This window comes from Zonotrichia leucophrys, chromosome 1 (genome assembly GCF_028769735.1).
Source record: "Zonotrichia leucophrys gambelii isolate GWCS_2022_RI chromosome 1, RI_Zleu_2.0, whole genome shotgun sequence".
Taxonomy (NCBI): Eukaryota; Metazoa; Chordata; class Aves; order Passeriformes; family Passerellidae; genus Zonotrichia; species Zonotrichia leucophrys.
The window spans coordinates 74513505-74534484 of NC_088169.1; the positions used below are offsets into that span (position 1 = coordinate 74513505).

The 20980-nt window shown below is 41.2% G+C and overlaps 1 protein-coding gene across 1 annotated transcript in view; it reads left to right on the top strand.

The window, feature by feature from the left end:
* The first annotated feature begins 1961 nt into the window (after positions 1-1961).
* Positions 1962-20980, top strand: part of CWF19L2 (CWF19 like cell cycle control factor 2) — a 60669-nt gene continuing 41650 nt past the window's right edge. The window contains exons 1-7 of the mRNA XM_064718243.1: positions 1962-2080; positions 14391-14501; positions 15203-15322; positions 16705-16812; positions 18221-18340; positions 19458-19551; positions 20725-20840. Of these exons, the coding sequence (XP_064574313.1) occupies positions 14484-14501; positions 15203-15322; positions 16705-16812; positions 18221-18340; positions 19458-19551; positions 20725-20840 (576 nt within the window). The 5' untranslated portion in view covers positions 1962-2080; positions 14391-14483. The remainder of the gene's footprint in view (positions 2081-14390; positions 14502-15202; positions 15323-16704; positions 16813-18220; positions 18341-19457; positions 19552-20724; positions 20841-20980) is intronic.

Below are 20980 nucleotides of genomic sequence, written 5' to 3' on the forward strand. Positions count from 1 at the left end.
AATTATTTTCCAGATAAACATTTGTTGCACCAGAGGCATAGAAGCCCTGTCAAATACTGTTGGCCAGCTGCAACTTTCAAGTGCTTGAGCACGTGTTTTTGAATTTCCCTCTGCTCATCCAGGCAAATTCTGAGCAGCCAGCACCCTGACATTACGAAGGTCACAATCTAGCATGGATGCAATGGATGCACTGAAGTGGATGCAATTGGGCAAGAAAGTGCCTGGAAGATCACCTGGAGCTGTTTGCAGCAGTGGGGAGCACTGGGCACTGCATGGCTCTGGCGCCTGTGAGCATTTTTGGGCCATGTTCCCTTGCTCACTCTCATTAATGCTGGTCTGGACAAGCAGGCCAGGGTCTGTGCAAGGGAATTTCAGCCTGGCAGGAGGGATGAGCCTGGACCTCAGTATTCCCCATGTTGAGGGTTACATTGAGTGCTCGGTGTGCAGCTGCAGGCTGAGGTCTGGGGAGAAGCCTGAGGCAAGAGACTGTGAAACTGTCAAAGGGCACAGGGATGTGTGATTCCAGCCAGGTGCTCAGACACTCAGGGACAGGAAGGAGCCAAGGGTTCCAGACACGACTCTGCTTGGACTGTGAGGGTACAACAGCCCCTGAGGTTTCTTCATTTGGGGTCCTTCCTTGAAGGCACCCAGCTCAGATTGTTATTTTGTTGTGGTATTGTGATTTAAACTATTTTAAGGATTGAAATGTCAGAGACTTTGTTACGGGAAACCTGGGGTCCAGCCGGTAAGGAAACCTTGTCTCACCATGGAGTGTGGAGCTGCCAGAGCAGCTTGGGTGGTACGAGTGTGACTGCTGGAGTGGCTTCTGGGTGGGTGGGCAGGTAAGTTTCCTTAATGCCAATTGCAGGACTGTGTGGTCCTGTTGGTAAAGCAGCACACGGTTCCAATAAGCTGCTGTGCCATGACATGGTATTTGCAGTGGCCTCCACCTGTGAGGCTGGTGAGCTCTGAGCAAGGCATGGGGAACCCACCTGGGTACGTGGGATGGGACAACCCTGGATGTGTAGACAGACTGGGGAATGAGAGGATGGAAAGCAGCACCACAGAAAGGGACCTGGGGGTCCTGGTCTGTGACAAGCTGAACATGAGCCAGCAGTGCCCTGGCAGCCAGGAGGGCCAACCCTGTCCTGGGGGCATCAGGCACAGCATGGCCAGCTGGGCAAGGGAGGGGATTGTCCTGCTCTGCTCTGAGCTGGGGCAGCCTCACCTCCAGGGCTGGGGGCAGTTCTGGGTGCCACAATATGACAGATACAAAGCCGTTAGAGAGTGCCCAAAGGAGGGCAATGAAGATGGTGAGGGGACTGGAGAAGCCATCTGAGGAATGGCTGAGGTCACTTGGCGTGTTCAGCCTGGAGGAGACTGAGGAGAGACCTCATCGCGGTCTGCAGCTTGCTTGTGAGGGGAAGAGCAGTGGCAGGCACTGATCTGTTCTCTGCGGTGAGCAGTGACGGACCTGAGGGAACTGACGTGCAGCTCAGTCAGGGGAGGTTTAAGTTGGATATTGAGGAAAGGTTCTTCACCCAGAGGTGTTTGGGCAGTGGAACAGGCTCCCCAGGGAATGGTCACAGCATCAGCCTGGCAGAGTTCAAGAAGTATTTGGACAACGCTCTGAGGAACATGGTGTGATTCTTGGGGATGGTCTCGTGCAGGAGCTGGACATTGATGATTCCTGTGGGTCCCTTCCAACTCAGGATGTTCTATGATTCCATAACCCTGGCATGAGCCGAGCGCGTCGCGACGGACGCCGGCGAGAACAGAGGGGCACAGGGACCGAGCCGGCACCAGAACCCGGCTCCGGGCAGGTGCCTGCCGTGCCCCGCTGTCTCCCCGTGTCCCACGTCCCCAGCCGTCCCCGCTGTCCCCGCCGTGCCCCGCAGCCCCGCCGGGAGGAGCCGCCACCGCCCCCACGCGCCATTCCCCGGGACGCCGTTCACGACAGTGTCGCGCCGGGGCTGCCGTACGGCCGCCGCGCGGTTTCCGGCGGACCGTGCGGGTGGCGTCCGGGCCGGAGGGCGAGCGGAGCCGGGAGCAGCGGGAGCGGGAGGCGCCGCTGGCACAGGTGGGGTCACCGGCCCGGCCCGGCCTTGCCCCGGGGCTGCTCAGCACACCCCCGTTCCCCGGGCTTGGGACTGGGTGCTCTGCGGGGTCGGTGCGCTGCTGAAGCTGCCCGGGCCGCGGCAGGCGGAGGCGGGGACGCCGTGGGGCGAGAGAGCCCCTCCTGTGCCCGGGGGAGCTCCGCTGAGGCACCCACAGTGGCAGGACGCAGTCTGGAATTTCTGCGTGACAGCCACCTGATTTTACTGCTTGTGGTATTGATCCTCTTGGTGTTTCACTTATGTATTTCTGTGCTTACACCTTGGGAAAGAGCCGGAGTCTTTACGTTCTCTCTTCAGATTTTTTTATACATTGATAAGATGACCCCACCCTCACCTCCCGGCCTTCTCTAGGCTGAACAGGCCCAGCTCTCAGCCTTTCCTTAAATGAGGCATAAAAGGCGACTCCTTCTCCTTGTCTTGTGGCCTGTCTTTCTTTCAGAGCCTGTATCCCTCCATTGCTGCATTCTGGTCATGGAATGGTAACAACTTGAAGTTGTGTGCCTGTGTTAAGAAGTGGGAGCCTGATTTTGTAGGGTCAATTACTTGCCTAGTGATATGTTGCTGTACTGTAAGACAAGAATTAGGAAGCTCCCACTCAAAGGTGCTTTGGAAGAGATGCTGTGACTTAGAGACCTGTGCTAATCCTGATGCATGTGGTTCAAAACCTGCCTGTTTTTGGTATTTGTGGTGATTCTTGTTGTGACTTGTAGGTAGAGTGAATGCTAAAGTCACAAATGGCACATCACTTACGTGACATGGCTTGTTTTGGGGTTTAAGGGGGGATAACTAGAAAAGTGTAAGAGAAAGACAGAGTATGGAAAGAGAATGAGGTTGTGATGATGGGGTTTTGACAAAAGGAAGGCCAGGGTAAGCAGTAGCCAAATCTTCCTGGGCAAAGATAGTGCAAGAAAAAGAGTAGTGGGAAAATGGTCTGGATAGCCTGATGCTTACACAACAGTGATGTCTTTTCTTTTTCTCAAGGCAAAGCAGAAGGACAGAGGATTTTATGTAATACATCATGTGGGCATCTCCTTTGTACAGTTATGGAACTATTTCTTGGCAATAAAAGTTTTCTTTTGTGATTTCCCCCCTTTTGACAAGCAGTTGAAGAAAAATTCTTTTAACTTAGTAATAGTGAATCACACTACCCTGCAGAAGTTTGTTGATGTTGTTAAGATGTCTGTTGCTCTAACTTGAACTGCTGAATATGTTTAAGATTGCTCCTTTGCTCAGCTCAACCTCTTGGATGTCCAGAAAACACTCTTAGCAGCAAGCAAAGCTTTCGTGGGGCACTATTGTCCTACTTATCTTTCCATCTCAGCTGGTGCCACTTGTACAGCAAGCTGCCTGGGCCAGTGCCTCTGGCTTAGAATCCTAGAGCAGCCCTGGCTGGAAAGACCTTGGAAGATCACTTGGTCCAACCCCTTGTGGGAAAGGGAGCCTAGGTGAGATTATTTAGTCCTCTGTTCAGTCATGTCTTGAAAAACTCCAGTGATGGGGTTGAGGAAACTCTCCTGGCTGACCATTCAGGAAGCACGGTCCCCCACCTGGGATGCACTCCCACCACCCGAGGCTGTCACTGCTGGCACTGCAGCCCTTTGTGGAGGGCAACTCCAGTGTGAGCCAACGTGTGCTCTGCTTGATTCCCTATACACAACACTCACACTCAGTCAGACACGTTTCCCTTACCAGCTGGACCCCGGGTTTTCCATGGAAGAGTCAGAGACATCTGGATCCTTACAACAGTTAAATCATGGTGCAAAACACAAAGCCAGCTTGAGCTGGGTGCCTGCAGGGAGGGACCCTGAACAACTGAATCCCTGAGCTGTTATACCCTTGCAGTGTAGGTGTGCCATAGTCTGGGCTGCTCCTGCTGAGTCCTTGGCTCCTGCAGTGTCTCTGGGTGCCTGCTCTCCTGGCTGGCCCCCTTGTTGTGCCTCTGTTGTGCACAGGGGCAGCACCAGTTCACAGCCTTTTTGCCCAGGGCACAGTTTGTCTTTGGCACAGTTCCTGGAGTTGCTAGAAAGTTTGGTATCTTGAGCAGGAGGGGCTGCACTTCTGACTCCGCTGTCAGGATATGTCTCAAAGAGTTGCTGCCCTTCAGCACCCGGGCTATGCTGTTAGGATGTGTCTCAAAGAGTTATTTGATGATGTTGTAGCTTCATAGGCCCTAACTCTCAGTGTTAGTATATTCCTGTAGGTTTAGATTCTGCTCATTGCTGAAGAATGTTAGAGAAAGTGATTTGGAGTTTTTAGAATGAAACAAAATCTGATATTTTTTCTTATTGCTAAGCTGTAGTGTATTAAAAGGTATGCATGTAGGATCTTTGTTGAATTCTGTAATTTTCTTTGTCTTGAGCAAGAAACAGACCATCATTGTATTGTTCAGCATATTTTTAAAATGCCATGAATACAAATTACTCCTTGATGAACATCTTTAAAATGCATCTGCAATATTTGTGTAAAGAAAACCCAGTGCACAACCCTAATTTTGTGGAGTAAGGCAAACACATTTTCCTTGTACAGCAGTGGGCTCAGTGTTGGCTTTTACCATTCACAATTTAGAATTGGGGAATAAATAGCTGTATAAAGATGCTACATCATTGCTTAGACAAAAGCTGATCAAGTGTTAGAACCGCTGTGAGATGAATTAAGAACAAAGGAAGTTGTTGCACAGACTTGTTACCCATTTCTGTGTAATTAAAAATAGTTTATGCAGCCTTGGTCCCAGCATCTCAAGAAGAACCAAACAGCCTTGGAGAAGGTGGGAAGAAAGGTGCAGAGATGATCATGGTGCGGACTGGCCAAGCACTCTAGAGGTTTTGAGACAAGGAAAGATAGGCTGAAAATAAAGTTAATACAAGAAAGTTCTGTAAAACTGTTAAATGGTATGGAGAAGGGAATAGAAAGTGCTATCTGCTCGTTCTTTCAGCTTAAGAACTAGGTTGTATTAAGGGTTTTGCAGGTAGCCAGCTTAAAGCAGACAAAAGAAGTGAACTTTCAGATGATGCACAGAGAAAGTCTGGAGTGTCTTGTATGGCATGTTGCAAATACCGGCACTGCACTTCATCCAGACAAGAATAGCCTGAAATGTAAAGTGTATGTTGGAAGCTGTAGATTGAAAAGTTGTTGAGCCTCAAATTGCTGGAGGATGCAGGAATATTTTGGAGATGGCTCACTTTGAACTTAAGCCTGTATACACATCAGCTTCCCTGGGCATTGCTGGACATTTTTTAGTTGGGATACTAGTTTACATTCTTAGTTCTGAGAGTGTCAGAGCACCGAGAAGTCCAGTACAGGTAAACAGAATGGGGTATAATTTGTGAAATACTAGCCACCGTGATTCTTCAAGTCCATTTTTCATGAGTGTAGCAATGGATCTGGAGACAGTCATGTTGTTTTCTACAGAAGTTAACCTTGGAGATGCTTGATCCCTATATGGCTGATGAGAAACCTTCCTGATGGGACTTTCAGCTTCTTACTGAAAGTCACAGTATAGAATCTGTGTTATATTTCCACATTGGTATGTTTTCACTTCCAAGCAACCTAAAGCAAAGTCAGATTCTTTGATTTTCAGATATTCTCTTGGGTGCATTGGGGTAATACTGAAACTTAAATTAATGATCAAATGGTTTTCTTTGCTGTTGCTTGTGGAATTGCTGTGTTCATCATCTTATGAATGTCCTTGAACTATTTATTTTCCTTGCAGTAAGATCAAAAAGTTGAAGTGAGGAGAGGAGATATTGAAGTTTGGGAGTTTCCCCCTACACCTCCTTTTCTATACCAAAGTTTTAGAATGTTTTAGCAGAAGTGTATCATAAGCATTTTATCCTATACAAGCCCATGCGGGCCAAAGGAAGCTGTAGAGATTCCTTTATTACTTATTTGGCTGATAGGCAAATTTAGGAATGAAAGTGTTTTTTTTTTAAACTCATTTCATGTTTCCTCTTCCCATTTATGGACCAAATAACCTAATATAGCTATGTAAAAGGGCAATATTTTTAAGACTTCTCCTGTAGATACTCTATTATTTCTGTGAAAAGTCAATTTAGCATTTTATAATGTGAAAGCTTGGGGATGTCATAGTTGCCATGTCAATACTCTGCTGTCTGATTTTCAGAAATGGACTTGTTGCTGCCTGTGTGAGAGCAGATTAATGTCCTAAGTGTATCGACTTTCTCTGCTTCACTTTGATTATGGCTGGGCTGCCTGCTGCAGTGGCTGCTCAGGGAGGGGATTGTCCTGCTCTGCTCTGCTCTGGGGCAGCCTCACCTCCCGTGCTGGGGGCAGTTCTGGGTGCCACAACATAAAAAAGACATTGAGCTATGGGAGAGGGTCCAAAGGAGGGCAACAAATACAGTGGAGGGCTTAGAGGATGCAGGTGTGTGAGGACTAACTGAAATAAACAGGGCCAGGAGACTTCTTCTCCTTTTTAATGCCTTTATTAAAAGTGATCAGCTCAGGATTGGGCGGCTCGGCAGGGCTGCAGTCCCCGTCACGACTCCCAGGGCAACGCAGAGGAGGAGCATATGCGCAGCTCCGTCCACTAGGGGCAGAGCCGGGGATCCAGTCCTCGTGGGAGCCTTAGGGCGTGATGTCCCCGTGAGATGTTGGTCCTGTGAGCTTCCCCAGATGGCTAGTCCCGGCGTTGGGACGACTCTCTGCTCAGGGCGAGAGGGGCTCTGAAGGTGTTCAGCATCTCTGCAGGCTCAGCACTTGGCTCCTCATGTCTAGGCATCATTTTAGTCTCTCAATTCTTATTTGGCTCGTTGTTTTTGGGGTTTTCTCTGTGCCTCTGGAGTCGGGGTCCCACAAAGCATTCTGGACTTTGGAGTCACTTTGCATAACCCCCCCCACCCTCTCAGGTGTCTTCCCTATGCTGGAAGAGTGCACTGCCTCGGGGAAGGGCAATCTACCGCACCCAGCCAGGCCTTTTACTAATACAAAAGAGGAGATAAGCTCTAACGACCCGTGATTACCATGACAAAACACTAAGAACTTTGGCAGAGACAGAGACCTGGCTGCGTCCCTGTAACTCTTTCTCACAAAAAAATATTAACCGAATTTTGGTCATAACACTGACGGAGGTCACTTGACTGGTTCAGTGCAGAGGAGACTCAGGGGAGACCTCGTCACGGTCTGCAGCTTCCTTGGGAGGGGAGGAGGAGGGGCAGGCACTGATCTCTGCTCTGTGATGGGGGAATGGCCTGGAGTTTTATCAGGGGAAGTTTAGGTTGGATGTCAGGAAAAGGTTCTTCACCCACAGGGTGTTTGGGCACTGAACAGGCTGCCCAGGGAAGTGGTCACAGCACCAGCCTGGCAGAGTTCAAGAAGCGTTCAGGAAGCTCTCAAGCTCATGGTGTGATTCTTGGGGTGTCCTTTGCAGGGGCAGGAGTTGGACATTGATTATCCCTGTGGGTCCCTTCCAACTCAGGATATTCCATAATTCTATGAACAGAACTGGGGGAAAACTATTGCAACACTTTTTCTCAATGTGTTTTGTTTGTCTTGCTTAGAAAAGCAGCAAGAGATTATCAGGAACTTATCACAGCTGGCTATTGCAATCAAGACAGTTGCTTGGTGATTGTAATTCTAGAATCCTTTTACTTTGGGAAAGATACTTGGAAAGCTGTGTAGTCTTTGCTTCTGCTAATCTGAGAAATTTGTAGAAATACTGTAGATCTGTTTCTGGAAAGATTAGATGTTCAGCCAACTCACCTTAAGGAGCTTTTTGTTATGAAATATGGATCTTGCACTTGTTTCTATGAGCCAAAATGCGACACTATTCTTTGATCAAGATTTCTCTTTTAAATCTTAGAAATGTATTCTTTTATTTGTGTAGTCTTTTATTTGTCTGTTTTCCAAACTGCACTGATAAAACCCAGTGGCTGATAGTGTTTATGGTAATGATCAGTAATCAAATAATTAAGTGTTGACATGCAAATAATTAGAAAGCTCCAGAAATAGCATCTTGTTTTGCTGAGCATGATAGTTCATGGCACTGCTATTTTGGTTTTCAAGTTTACAGCAAGAAAATAGTCTGATGGGTGTTGTGGTAAGTGCAGAGATGTGTATTTTTCCTAGACATGAACGCTTCTTATCAAGACTTCAAAATTTGGATTACTCTTGTATCTGTTTTTTCATATGGTATTTTTGTATTTTAGGGTTGCTCTTCTGTTACTTGAGGCTTTTCCCATGGACTTTGAGTCTTTCACTCTTCGGCCTCTGAGGGTGATGTGATTTGGCCATTCCTTGTGCAGAAAATCCTGCCTTTTAATTTTTAAGGATTACTGACAGATTGGAAGTTGGGTGTAGATAAATAAGACCTCGGTCAAATACTGTATATTATTTGAAACAATGAAAATAAATTGATACCATAAAACAAGTTCATTGCACAAACAAGAAATTTCATGTTTAGTTTTACTTATTTATATTTTTGAAAATTATTTATATTTCTGAAAAAATGGATTTGATATTTGCAAGCCATTATTTTTGGAAATATCTTATTTGATGTTTTTGATTAGACTTTTCCCTTTAATTTTTTGGTTTACATTTTTTGCTTTATTTTCTTTGGAAATACAACTTAAAATGAAAGAAAAGTGAACAACAAACAGTGCATAACAGTTATCACTGAGTTCACAGTATTAGAGCTCTAAGGAAGCTGTGAAATCAGCAGGTTTTGCTGGTGAAGTATGATCAGGTATTTCCTCCTAAAAGCCCAACAATGGGCTTTTTGCAGTGATCAGTATTTGCTGAGGTGATGGAGTGCTTGGCAGTCTTTCACACTGCAGTTTTCAGTGGAAAATTACAGAAATCTCTCCTTAGGGAGAAATTAGGAGCAAAACATGTCTCTGTTAGGGGTTATAGTTGCTTCTGTGCTGTAATAGTAAGCACCTCCTTTTTGTTCTTTCCCTTTAAATCTTCATGAAGTGTTAAATCTCCAGCTCTATCTGCCAAAGAAAATAAGCACTTCAGCCCTTCAGTCTGTGGTAATAGAAGAGTAATGGCACTGAGAAATGAATACTGCCTTTTCACAAAAGATTTTTGGATTTTTGGCAGAGCACCTTCATGCATTTTTGCAAGCAACATCTTTGAACAGACAGGTCGTTTTTGAAGGTCAATGATGAAGACAGATATCACATTAACAAGAAATACCTATTTATGGTTTCCTAGCAGTAATGGCTTCTAGTTATCTGTTGTGTCTGCACGTGTACCAGCAGAGCCTCTGCTGCCTCCCAGATGTTTCTGACTGAAGGCTGACATCTTTTGTAGCCTGCTCTTTAAATCACATCTGACTTTTGATTATTGATCACAAGGAGCTTAAATGATTGAAGTGATAGTTGCTTCAGTGACCTTTATCTGTGCCTTTTGGCAGGTGAAAATGACAAGAGTGGTGACATTTCCAGTTGGCAAAGCTGTGTCTGGAGGAGGTGGTGATGCAGGCAGCTCTGAATCAGTTGCAAGTTCCCAAGCTGGGCTGGAAGCTAAGCTCTTCCTTGTGTTTCCACTATTGTCCTCCTTGGGAAGTCTTTGTGGATGTAGCAATAATTGGAATATTGAGACTTGAAAAATAATCTAAGCATTCACCAAAATAAGTGTGTTATTTAGACAAAGAGTTGGTATAAAAGCATCAGAGCTGCAAAGAAGGGTATGTTCAAGTTCCCTGGAGTTAAGCACTCGTGTAACCAGGGCTCTCTGTCCCTGAGCTTTGGGGTGATGGAAAGTAACAGGAAGGTAATACATGGCATAGCAACCTTTCTGATACTTGATTATCAAAACAGTTGAAATAGTGGGGTAGTTTGTATGACAGCATGGGAGATGATCCTGAAATGAGAAAGAAAAGCTCATTGTACATATTTTGAGTGCCTTATCTTGGTGTCTGAAGGACTGCCTAGGTGTTAGATTTTTTGAACTTTCTTGACAGAAAGCTTTTGCTGAAAAGAAGTTTTTTCCACAATTCTGTTCCCCTAAGTGCACTTTGCCCCTTTGTTCCTTGAGCCTTGATGACCTTGCTAGAGGGGCAGCTTGTAAGCCTGTTCTGCAGGAAGCTGCACCGTCCTTTTGGTGGGATTTATTTTGTGTCAGGGTGGTCCTGGAAGTGGCTTTGCCTGAGACTGGAGTGCAGGAGCAGGCCTGGGTGGTTGAAGTGGTGGGAACATGCGAGAGGCAGTGCAGAGAGGAGAGGTGTGGCATGGAGCCCTGCCCTTCAGTGGCAGGTGGCCAGGACAGCAGCTTAGCTGGGGCTCTCTATTGAATGTTTTTGTCTACTGTAATGATCTGATCTGCTGTAGATTTTCTTCTGATTGCTTGTGGAGGAAAAGGGAGTCTTTCGTCTTTTGGATGAAGAAGTTGACTATTGAGTCATGGGAATTATAATTTAAAGAACTAGAGGTTGACCACAGTTATAGGTGGAAAATTGCAAGGTCTTTGTAATGGTATGGAAAACTTTCTCTGGACTTCATGAGAGCTGAAACAGTAAATAGAGTTGAGGTCAGGAAGGAGTGTTGGTCAGGGTTTCTGTGAGCGGGGGAGGGAATTTTTACCTCATCCCTCCATCCCTTCTGGACATCCTTGAGGGACTGCTGTGTAACGAGCTGCATTTATTGTCTGACCTATAACTTGGCTGTTGGCAGTGCCTTTGATCTTTTCTGCTTCTTCCTGGTGTTGCATGATGTAATTTTTATAGCTTTTGGGTTTTGCATCTGCAGTGTATTACAGGCTGCTTTGGAGCAAACTTTATTCATTTAGTAGATCATGTTGTCAGCTACTGGGCGGGCTGGCCTTAATGACCCACTTGATGGAAACCAGAGAGCACTTTCCTTGAACTTGGTTTTCTCCCACATTCAGCTGGATCTGTGAAATTCAAACCCCTTTCGTCTACTTGTGGTAAAGTCTGTAAAATTTGGCTGTCTTTGACCATGGCAAACATTGCTGACATAGTGCTGCAGAATAATTACTGTTTTTGTAACAACAGATCTTGCAGAGTTGCCTTGCCAGCCTTAGACTTCACCTTTTTTGTTGCAAAGGAGACCATGAGCAATTTTATTAGGGTGTTGCAGAAGTATGTAGTGTAGCATGATGCTTGTCCTTCTTTGACAGGTTGTTGCTTGTAAAGTGTTCATGTGTACATGCACAGGCATTTGCATAATTAAAGCATTACTTTTGAAATCAAGGTATTTCAGAAATGCATCATCCACTATTTATGGAGAAAAAACTGAAAAATATTGCTGTGGTGATCTAAAATGTACCTCATTTGTAAAAGGGGAAAATATAAATTATTGGGTATTCCTGCGGTATTGTAAGTGTTAATGAACCTTAATGTGAATTAAATGCTTGGACTCCTCTGGGTTGACAGATGTGAAACTATTAGAGTTGGTCCTCATAGGTAGAATGGTAAATCTAACAGGAGAATTAATTAGTTTTTCTTTCTTTTTTACATTTTATGACATGCTAGTAAACCCTGCAGCTTTTGAAAAGAAAAGTAGAATGTGAAGGAAAGTTTTGAAGCTAATAAAGTAGTGTAGGCAGATTTTCCGACTCACTTCTACTTGAAGTAATTGTGTGTGTGTGAGGGGAGAGTATGATGAACAATAAAAAATGAGTATTATAATTTGAGGGAGCTAGATTTTAGAAACAGAAATATTTAGAGGGTATTGCTGCTAACTTTCTAGTCTTAGAAATTTTAACTTCTTTCATATTTCTAGACGTCTAGGCAATGCTCTTATTTTTTTCTTTTTTCTTTTTTTCCCCTTCTTTCTTTTTATTTGATCTTGCATAGATATGTTGTTAAGAATCTTCTATATTTTGTGTCCTTGTTTAGGAGACAGAGACTTCCATCTGATGCTTTTGTTTCTGTCTTTCTCTTTTTAACAGCCCGGTGGTCAATCTGCCACTACATTCATCTTGCCCAATCCTGTTTAGTTTAGTATTCAGGAGACAGCAATCTGTAGTCTGATGGTGATTTCTAGTCAATCTGTGTTCCAAATGAGTATTTGTGTACTTCAGCCAAAATGATGATCCACCTCTTCCATTAGAATGATGTATTTCAGTTATTAAATACTTGCCTTCATTTATTGTGTTTATTTTTAGATCTAATAAAAAGTATAAAAGGTCAGTTTGTGCCTTACTTTATAACATTACCTCATTTTATTTGTAACTTTGGCAGCATGAAGAAAATAGTAATGTTATTTAAAATATACTTGTTATTATAGGAAATGATAAGAAGCTAAGTCTTCCATGACAGGCAGAGAACATCTACAATGAAGAAATGTTTACAGGCTGATCTTGAGTGGCCTTTATTGTGGCATTTATGGATTTATGGGCTGGAGAACTGCAAAAAGGGTGGAAGGGAGCTGTTGACTCCAGCTGCAGTTCTTTCTCAACCAAAAGTGAAATGGAATATGTAGGAAAAGCCTGCCTATTTTTTTCCCATCTACATCTTGGCAACTTGTTTTGTGTTGCTTGTGGAGCGAACAAGCTTGGAATCAGGGTTTTTTTTTCCCATCTAGAACTACATGCAGTTTCCCTTTATCTCCAGTGTTTCATCTCTGTCCAGTTATAAGCTCAAGTTTGGAGTCTGTGGCTTGTAGACATTTTGTGAGTTGCAAAGCTGAGGTTATTTTCCTTTACTTTTCAAAAAATGTGTCATATTTAGTTACTTTGTTTTAGTCAGATGAATATGTTTTTAAGACGAAAGAGCCATCATTGTCTACATGGACTAGAAGAGAATATGTCAGTCTGATGTATTTCTGCATCAGTTGTCAAGGGTCTGGTCCCAGATGTCGTAGGGTGGCCAGGGTTACCTCTCTGTATGATGGAGAGGTTGCAGAAAACACACCTGCATGTTTTGGATTCCTGGGTGGTTTTAGTGATGCTGTGTTGTACTTAACATGTTTCACTCTCACTGCATCGTAGTCCTGCTCATTCTTTTGTTACTTTGTTTACTTGTAAACTAGAAAATGTTTTGATGTTGGAGCAGATGTCTGAATGCGTTCTTAACTCTTTCTTTATGCCTGCCTTTTGAATTTTAAGAGGTAGCATTCACCTTTGTAGACTGTCAGCTTCATTCTAAAGGTGGAAGTCTCAGTCTTGACCTCTTTTTTCAAGCTGATTTACACTATTTTTTGTTTGTTTTACAATATTCCCTTGTTTAAAATCAAGAAGTCTGGGTAGCAACCTTGCTTTGCTTGTATTTAATTGCATTAGAAAGTTTATCACATGGATAAACTGCTAAGAAAGTAGGCAGTAAAAAGTTTAAAAGGGTGTTTTGTTTGGGCACAGATAAGAAGTGGGCTTTTTTTTTTTTTTTAGTTCATTGTGTTGTTCCACTTTGAAAAACACAGCAGCAATCCTGTCTTGTGAGTTAGCACTTTAAAAAAAATCCCCTTTTAGTCTTATTTTTTTAGCATGTATTTCTGTTCTTTTGAACCCTTATAGTGTATTTGTCATCTTCCTGCAAACATTGTTTTCTGTCAGGACGGAAGCTGCAGATTTTCTTCTTGGCTATATCAAAAAAGAGAAACTGCCCTGTGGTAGTGTGGTTAGTGTCTTGTGCAGTGCCCAGGCTTGGATCTGGAGAATTAATAGCTGGCCAGGAGGAAAAACCTCAACTGTTGTCCAATTTCCTGAGACTTTTTTATTTTTTTTGTTTTTAATATTGGTCTTTCTTAAACTTGTATGTGTTCTCTTGGCTTATGTTTGACAACACTTTCTGGTAAAAGTTGGTGTTTTAAGATAAGAATTTCAAACTCTACCGTTAGTTTTTGTTTTGATTTTAGTTATTTTAAAAGAAACTCGTCAAATAAGTAAAAACCCAAAAGCACGTTGAAATTTGCAAGACTTATCTAACACAACATTAGAGCTGTAATAATATAAAATAACTTTCCTCCTGTTTAATCAGGGTAGGGTGATATTTGACATATATAAATAAAGATAAAGAATTTATGTATGATAAAGATAAAGAATTTACTAAAGACAAGTTATACTTAAGTAAACTTCCTTCTGAAAATCATGTTTATGCTGAGTGAACTTCAGAGGCTGAAAAAATAATTATTTTATTGATGTGATTTGTAAAAATCCTTTTTAGGATTTGAAACTGTTTGCAGTGATGGTTATTTTTTCAGAAGATGTAGTAAAAGTATTTCTGGTTATATCTCTGTAACTGCAAAGAAGGAACATTCTAAAACCTGAAATGCCTGAAATGCAGTTCTCAACATTGTGTGTGGAAAAGCTACTGAGCTCCACCTGATTATTTTTCTTCTCTGTTCATCTTAGGCCAAAATTAGTTCTGAGAAGAAGGAGAGCTGCAAGCTGCTAAAAGGTCTGTGAGGTGAAGATACATGGGTGCCTGCTGATGTGAATGAACATATGGAGCCACTGGAAAAGGTGATGAAATTGTAAATAATTCATTTGGGTTGTTGCCTCTACAGAATGTTTGTATGAACAGAAGACTTGGTGGGCTTTAAGGCAATCTTTAAACACATCCCAATTTCTGATTTCTTTATGCTTTGATATTAGCTTTTTTTAAAGGAAGACATTATCTTTTATTGGCCAGGAGGAAAAAATTCTGTCATTCAATTCCAGCTTTAATTTCTACCAAAAGCAGAAAAGGAAGTGCTACCAGACAATAATAGCCCCATGGGAAGAAGTCTAGAGGGTTCAAGGCTTCATAGCAACCTCATTTGTGTTCATTCACAGGAGAAACCTTAATGGAGCCTATGAATATCACATCCTTTTAATGTGCAGATATTTCAACAATGGAAAGATGTGTATTGATAATGTAGTGATACCTGAAGAAATAGGTTTGACCAAAGTAAATGTAGTGTAGTAGGTATTATCTGTTTAGTTGCAGTGAAAAAGATACTGAGAGGGAGAAGAAAAATTGATCATAGATGTGAAGTATGCCTTCCCTGCCCCTACCACTCCAGCCCTTCCCCCATAGAAGAGAGAGAGGGTAGTAAAAATGAAAGGTATTTATGTGTGTTTCATCTTTTTTTCAGTGAGGTTTGGTAAGTAGGTTTTGATTATTTTTATTGTATATGGATGATTTGGTTTACTGGATCTCATTTACAAACATTTACTTCTAGGAACATTCTGTGCAGAAAAAAAAGAAAAAGGATAAACATTCCAAAAAAGCTAAGAAGGAAAAGAAGAAAAGTAAGAAACAGAAATCTGAAAAGAAGGATGACTTGCTTGATAGTTCTTCCGTAAGTAAAAAATTCTAAAATAGTTCAAATTACAGTCTTAAAACCTGAACCATTTTAGTCCCTGTGTGTATGCATGGTTGGCAAAATTAAGGCTCATTCTTATCATTTTCTGTTGGGAAAAATTGCAACAAAATTTTTCTATTTTCATGTACTGAGTATTTAATCAATTTAAAATAGGCTGTTATGTGAGTGCTTGTGAATTTTATGGTGTTAAATTCACTCATTAGGATCTAAGGGATTTGTAGCTTTTCAGCAGAGAGAAAATGAAAATCAAAATCCTCATTCTGATATGGAGAGGAAAAAATTTCATAGATACCCTGTAGTGTGTGATATATGATAGAAAGATGTGTCTAAAATTGGAAATAATTGACTTTGATTTTAAGTATGAATTACCTCTCCCGTTTTCTACAGATGTTCAACCATGGGAGTTGTACATGGGGCTGAAGGACTTGTACATTTGAATCTCTTTCTTCCATGTAAGGACATGCCTTCACATGGAAGGGCACTCTGGAAAACAGTGCAGAGACTGCATTTGAAATCTGGGTGCTGCCTTCTGGCCACGTTGTGGAAAACATCTTCCCAGCATTTTTGGTACAAGTCAGGTGGCACTGTTAGTTGTAATTTTCAGAGTTGCTTTTCTGGAGTGAAGGAACGTCCATTATAATGAGACTTTTTTTTCAGAGATAAACAATAGTATCAGTGTGGGAAGTAACCAAAGGCACAAATGTCCCACATTCTCCATGGGAGTCACCAAAACCCTTCAGATCACAGCAGGGACTCCTAGGATGCAACACAGTCCCAGCTGTAACTTCCATCCAAAGTCTTTTACTCCTAAGACAGGCTCATGTGAATAGCAGAGAAACTCTGTTCAATGCAGCCCTATTGGATTCAAGTGAAAAATCTCTGCACGCTGTTTGCAAATGCAAGTGTAGGAAGTGGGATACAAAATAGAAGGCAATAGCATGTACCATGATTTAGATTGTGCTGTGTAACTGATCTAACTTTTTAAATGTGAAACATACTTAGTAACACATGTAGATTTTTTAAAATTTTGGTTTTTGTTATGTCATAAACCAAATTGGTTTTGATTTTGTTTGTATTCTGACTGTTTTACTTTTAGTAGAGTTATGCAAATAAGCTGCCAGTATGAGGTTGTGTTGCATGCTTATGAAGTGAAATATTTTGATCATGATGGAGCAATCTCCTATGGGAATATTAATATTCTGGATTTATTATCACTATTTATAAATATTAAACAGTATTATGTTAGTAATGCCAATCAGCATTAATTTTGATTATTGATATAATTGCTAAGTATTGCATGTCATCAAGTAGTGTGTTAAGCTATTATTTTTATTCTTTACATTAAACTCTCTTTTTAGGATTCTTCAGTTGAATGGGTTGAGTCAAATGTGTCACAGTCAGATGACACACAAGAGGCTTGGAAGGTCAACAAGCAGCAAGATACTGCAAAAGAACCTTCCGTGCAGGTGGGCAGGCTCACAGCTACTCCAGAGATAAATTGAGCTTGTGAGACATGCTTAGATTTCTTGGGAGCTCTTTTGCAGAGTGTTGAGCAAAACCTGTTTTACAGACCAATGTCTTTGTTTAGCTGGGTGATGCTGCTCTTCATTGATTAGAAGACTCCTCTACCTAATAGTTCTGAGTTTTAATAAGGCACTACTCTTAATGTTGCCCAGCACCAACTCCTGTGAGGATTTTTTGAAGCTCTTACAAGTTACTTTGATTTTCTTGAAGACATCATCTTAAAGGTCTTAACTGGACATGTTACTTTTTACTTCACAATTTTGGTGGCTGTTCTACAATTGAATAAATTGGCAGCTGGCCCTAGGTGACCCTGCTTGAGTGGGGGTTTGGAGCAGGTGACCACCAGAGGTCCTGTGGACATCCACATTTGTTGATGCTCATTGCTTGCTGATGTGGACATAGATATTATGGAATCACTTGGAGATAGATAATTTTTCAGTTCCTTCGCTTTCTTGAAAGAGATCTGAGAAGTGTAATGTTGAGTTTCACCTCTGAAATTCTCTGGCATGTTGTCTAACATAATTTTTAAATAAGAGACAAAGTGACATATGGCATCTGTTCAGATTGACAACTGAATCTTGAACTCTGTTGAAGATAGGAAGATTCTTCTGCAAGGCCATGTTTCAAAATAGATGTAATCTGGTCATTTTGGTTGCTTCACTAGAATTACAGAATTGCCCAAAACACTTGCCTTTATAGAGTAATTGCTTGCCATGTGTATGTCACTGCTTGCTTTTGAGGCTTCCGGTTTTAACCTGTATAAAGGTAGTGGATATATCTAGGATTTTAATATGATGCTTTTCTTTAGTCTAGTCCTCATTTTTAAAATCTCTTTGATCAGGCTTAGGTTCTGTAAATGCAGTTTTCTAGCTGTTATCATGGGTACAGTTCACAGAATTTAGATGTATAACTGTTAAGTTTGAGGGTGCCGTTAGTGCCTGGATATCTGAGGTGTGAACTATGCTCAGATAAAGATTGCAGATTTTCTATACACTAGAAGAGATGTAAGAGATCATGAGATTAGAGCTAGCTAAATGAGATGTACGGTATTTGTTTATTCTAATGATTAGCAGACTAAAAATATTAATGTTTACTAATGTCTTCAATGCCATTGTAAATACGTATTTCATATTACAGGGAGACATGAAACTTGTTTAAATATTAAAAAATTTGAAGATCAGAGTTCTTAAAATCATATTTGCTTTTCATTGAAGTATTTAATATGTGTTTGTAGAACCTATACTGTTTATTGTCAACAACATTTGTCAGCAGCTGCACTGCTTTGGTTTGGCACATAAGCCATGTTTTTGTTGGAATTATGAACACTGATTCTTTGTGTTTATTTTAAAGAGAGAAGAATGGATGAATTTAAACTTCATGTCATTGAAAACAACGTCAGTAGCAGCTGTCAAAGGTGAAAGACACAAAGAAAAAGTATTGGAACGGCAGAAAGCTCAAGAACTTGAGCAGGTAGGAGGAATTAATATCTTAATCTTTTTCTGCCTTTTACTAAATTTTGTGTGATGAATAGAGTAATGAATTGGTTCAAATATGTAAGTCTTTATTGTTATTAAAACTAATGCCTGATGTGATAATGATCTTAATTAAATTGGTCTGTTTGGATGGAAGGCTTCATACATCAGGCTTGTGGAGAAAAGCCTTTTAACTTCTAGGTAAGGAGAAAGCTACTTTTGTTAGAACTAAGTTCTGTTAGTAACAATGACAGACTGTTGGTCTGGCCTTCTCCATGGTGTGTGAAAGGGGCACCATTGTTTAGTGTTGTAAAAGCTTATTTAAGTTCCTGTATTTAAGTGTAGGGTACAGAGGCTTGTTTTCTCCTAAAGAAAGAACTCGGAGCAGTTGTTGTGCCTTTCATGTCTCAGTTGTTGCTGAACACGTGGGTGATTCAGGGTCTGGCTGGAGAAAGGGCTGCTGTCATTGAATTACCTCTTTTTACATACAGTTGATGGCTCCTTCATTTGTTCATTTACCTTGTTAAATGCTATGTAGTCTGATCTGAAAACATAGTGACACATCACTAGCTAATATTTCTTTGTCCTCATGTCTCACAGCAGGCTCTTTCTTGCCATTAGGTTTCCCTGTTAGCTGTGTTGTGCTTGGGAACCAGACTGACTTGGATCACTGTTTTTGTGTAGTATTCAGTGCCTTGGTTATTGTCTTTGGACAAGGGATGAATATTTAAAATTTGTTTTCTCTGCAGTTTTTTTCCTGAACACTATTTCAGGAGGACCATTTAGTGTGGACATCTTAAATCACTGGAATATCAGCATGTATTATATGGTTAATGACAATTTAATGTATTCTTAGTCTTAGAAAAGAATGATGTTTATAGACTCTCCCACCCAACTACTTGCTGTCCCCTAGGTTTATACTCCTCTGTTTTCTGTGCCTGAGTGTCTCCTTTTTCTTTGGTACCCCAAACAGTGTGCACAACAGATGCTTAGACCATGAAAGTGGTGATGGTGGTGAATTGTGTGACTTCACATACAAGTCTCTCAAAATGTATAGATCTTCTCTAAAATACAAACCATATGCTATGCAAACATTTAAATTATTTCTGTTTTAGGCTGTGTTGTCTGAGAGAGAACTCAATCCCTATTGGAAAGATGGTGGTACAGGTTTGCCACCAGAGAAGGATGAAGAGGCTTCAGTTAAGAAAGGTTAAGAGCAACTTTTAGTAATAATCTTAAATTTCTGTCTCCAATTTCTGGGCTCTGTGTTGCTAACAAATTACTCATAATGTTGTTACTCTTATTGTAACAGGATTATTAATAATATATATATTATTAATAATATAGGTAATAAAGTAAAATTTGGATGAAAATTCCATAGTGAATATTGGGTTAGTATCATAGTATATGTGTTTTGCAGAATTTCTGTTCACTGGGTTTTTATCTTGAGTGGTTTGACCTTCAATATCCTTACCAAATTCACCATTTTGAACTAATTAAAGAAAAGTATGATTTAACCAAGACAAGATAAATTGTTGTCAACTCATTTGGTTCCTTTCATTCCATTTCACAAATTACAGTTTTAAAGAATTCACCCACAGAAGTCTGAGTCACATCAAAATGAAGTACATTACAGATGCAGTTGGTGAAAAATAGCATTTCTGTAGTCTTTTCACTTTTTTCCTTACCCCAGGGCTATCCTGCTCATTTTCAGCAAACACAGTAACAAAAACCTTTTTCATAATGTCATGAAACATTTATTATGTGGTGAGAATGATTCTTGTATTCTGTCAACAGAGAAGAGTGGGATCTGCTTTTTGAGAGCCTTTCCCTGTGAACCATTAGCATGAAGGTAATGGTTTCTGGGACAGAAACTTGCAGGTTTTTGTCCCAGAAGCCATTAGCTTCATGCCCACTTTTAGGAGTCACAGAGATCAGAGATCTATAAGAGTTGGCAGGCATCAGTGAGTGTGTGTTTAGAATGTCAAGACCGCTGCTGGCTTCTCGCATGGGAAGCAGTGGGTTATTCATTCAGTTTCTGAGAAAGGGAATTCACTTGTTTGTGTGTAAGGGGTATGCCCAAGAATGACACAGGATGTGGGAGTGACAGGAAGGTTCTTTAATGTCATAAAGAAACTCTACATCTTCTCATATGTCACTCCTGTATTGGAAACTGCTTGTGATAAACTAGGGAAACTTAAACTAAATGAGTGGTATTGTTGAGGTATAACGTATTTGTATATGAATTCTGTTTTTCTTTTGCACTCCTTCAATTTTTACAATAAGTTTAGGTGAAGCTGTAATGTCACATACAGAATAAGGTCAAGTAGGAATAATTACTTGAGATATTAAACTACAGCCTCTTGTTGTTTTCTACTTTAGTTACAGTGGTAGAAGATGCTGGATTAAGTTGGCTGCGAAAATCATACCAAAGGATGAAGGAGCAGGCTGAGAGAGAGAAGCGAAATTTTGATGAAATTGTAGCTGAGAGATACGGGGTAAGGATCTTCAGTTAAATTTTCTTCATATTAATAGATGCTTGGAAAAGATTACTTTTATATGAAGGCACAAGTACTTAATGTATAAAGTAAAACATGTGAAAAGAAGCAAGAAAAAACAGTCTCTGAAGCTTCTCTCA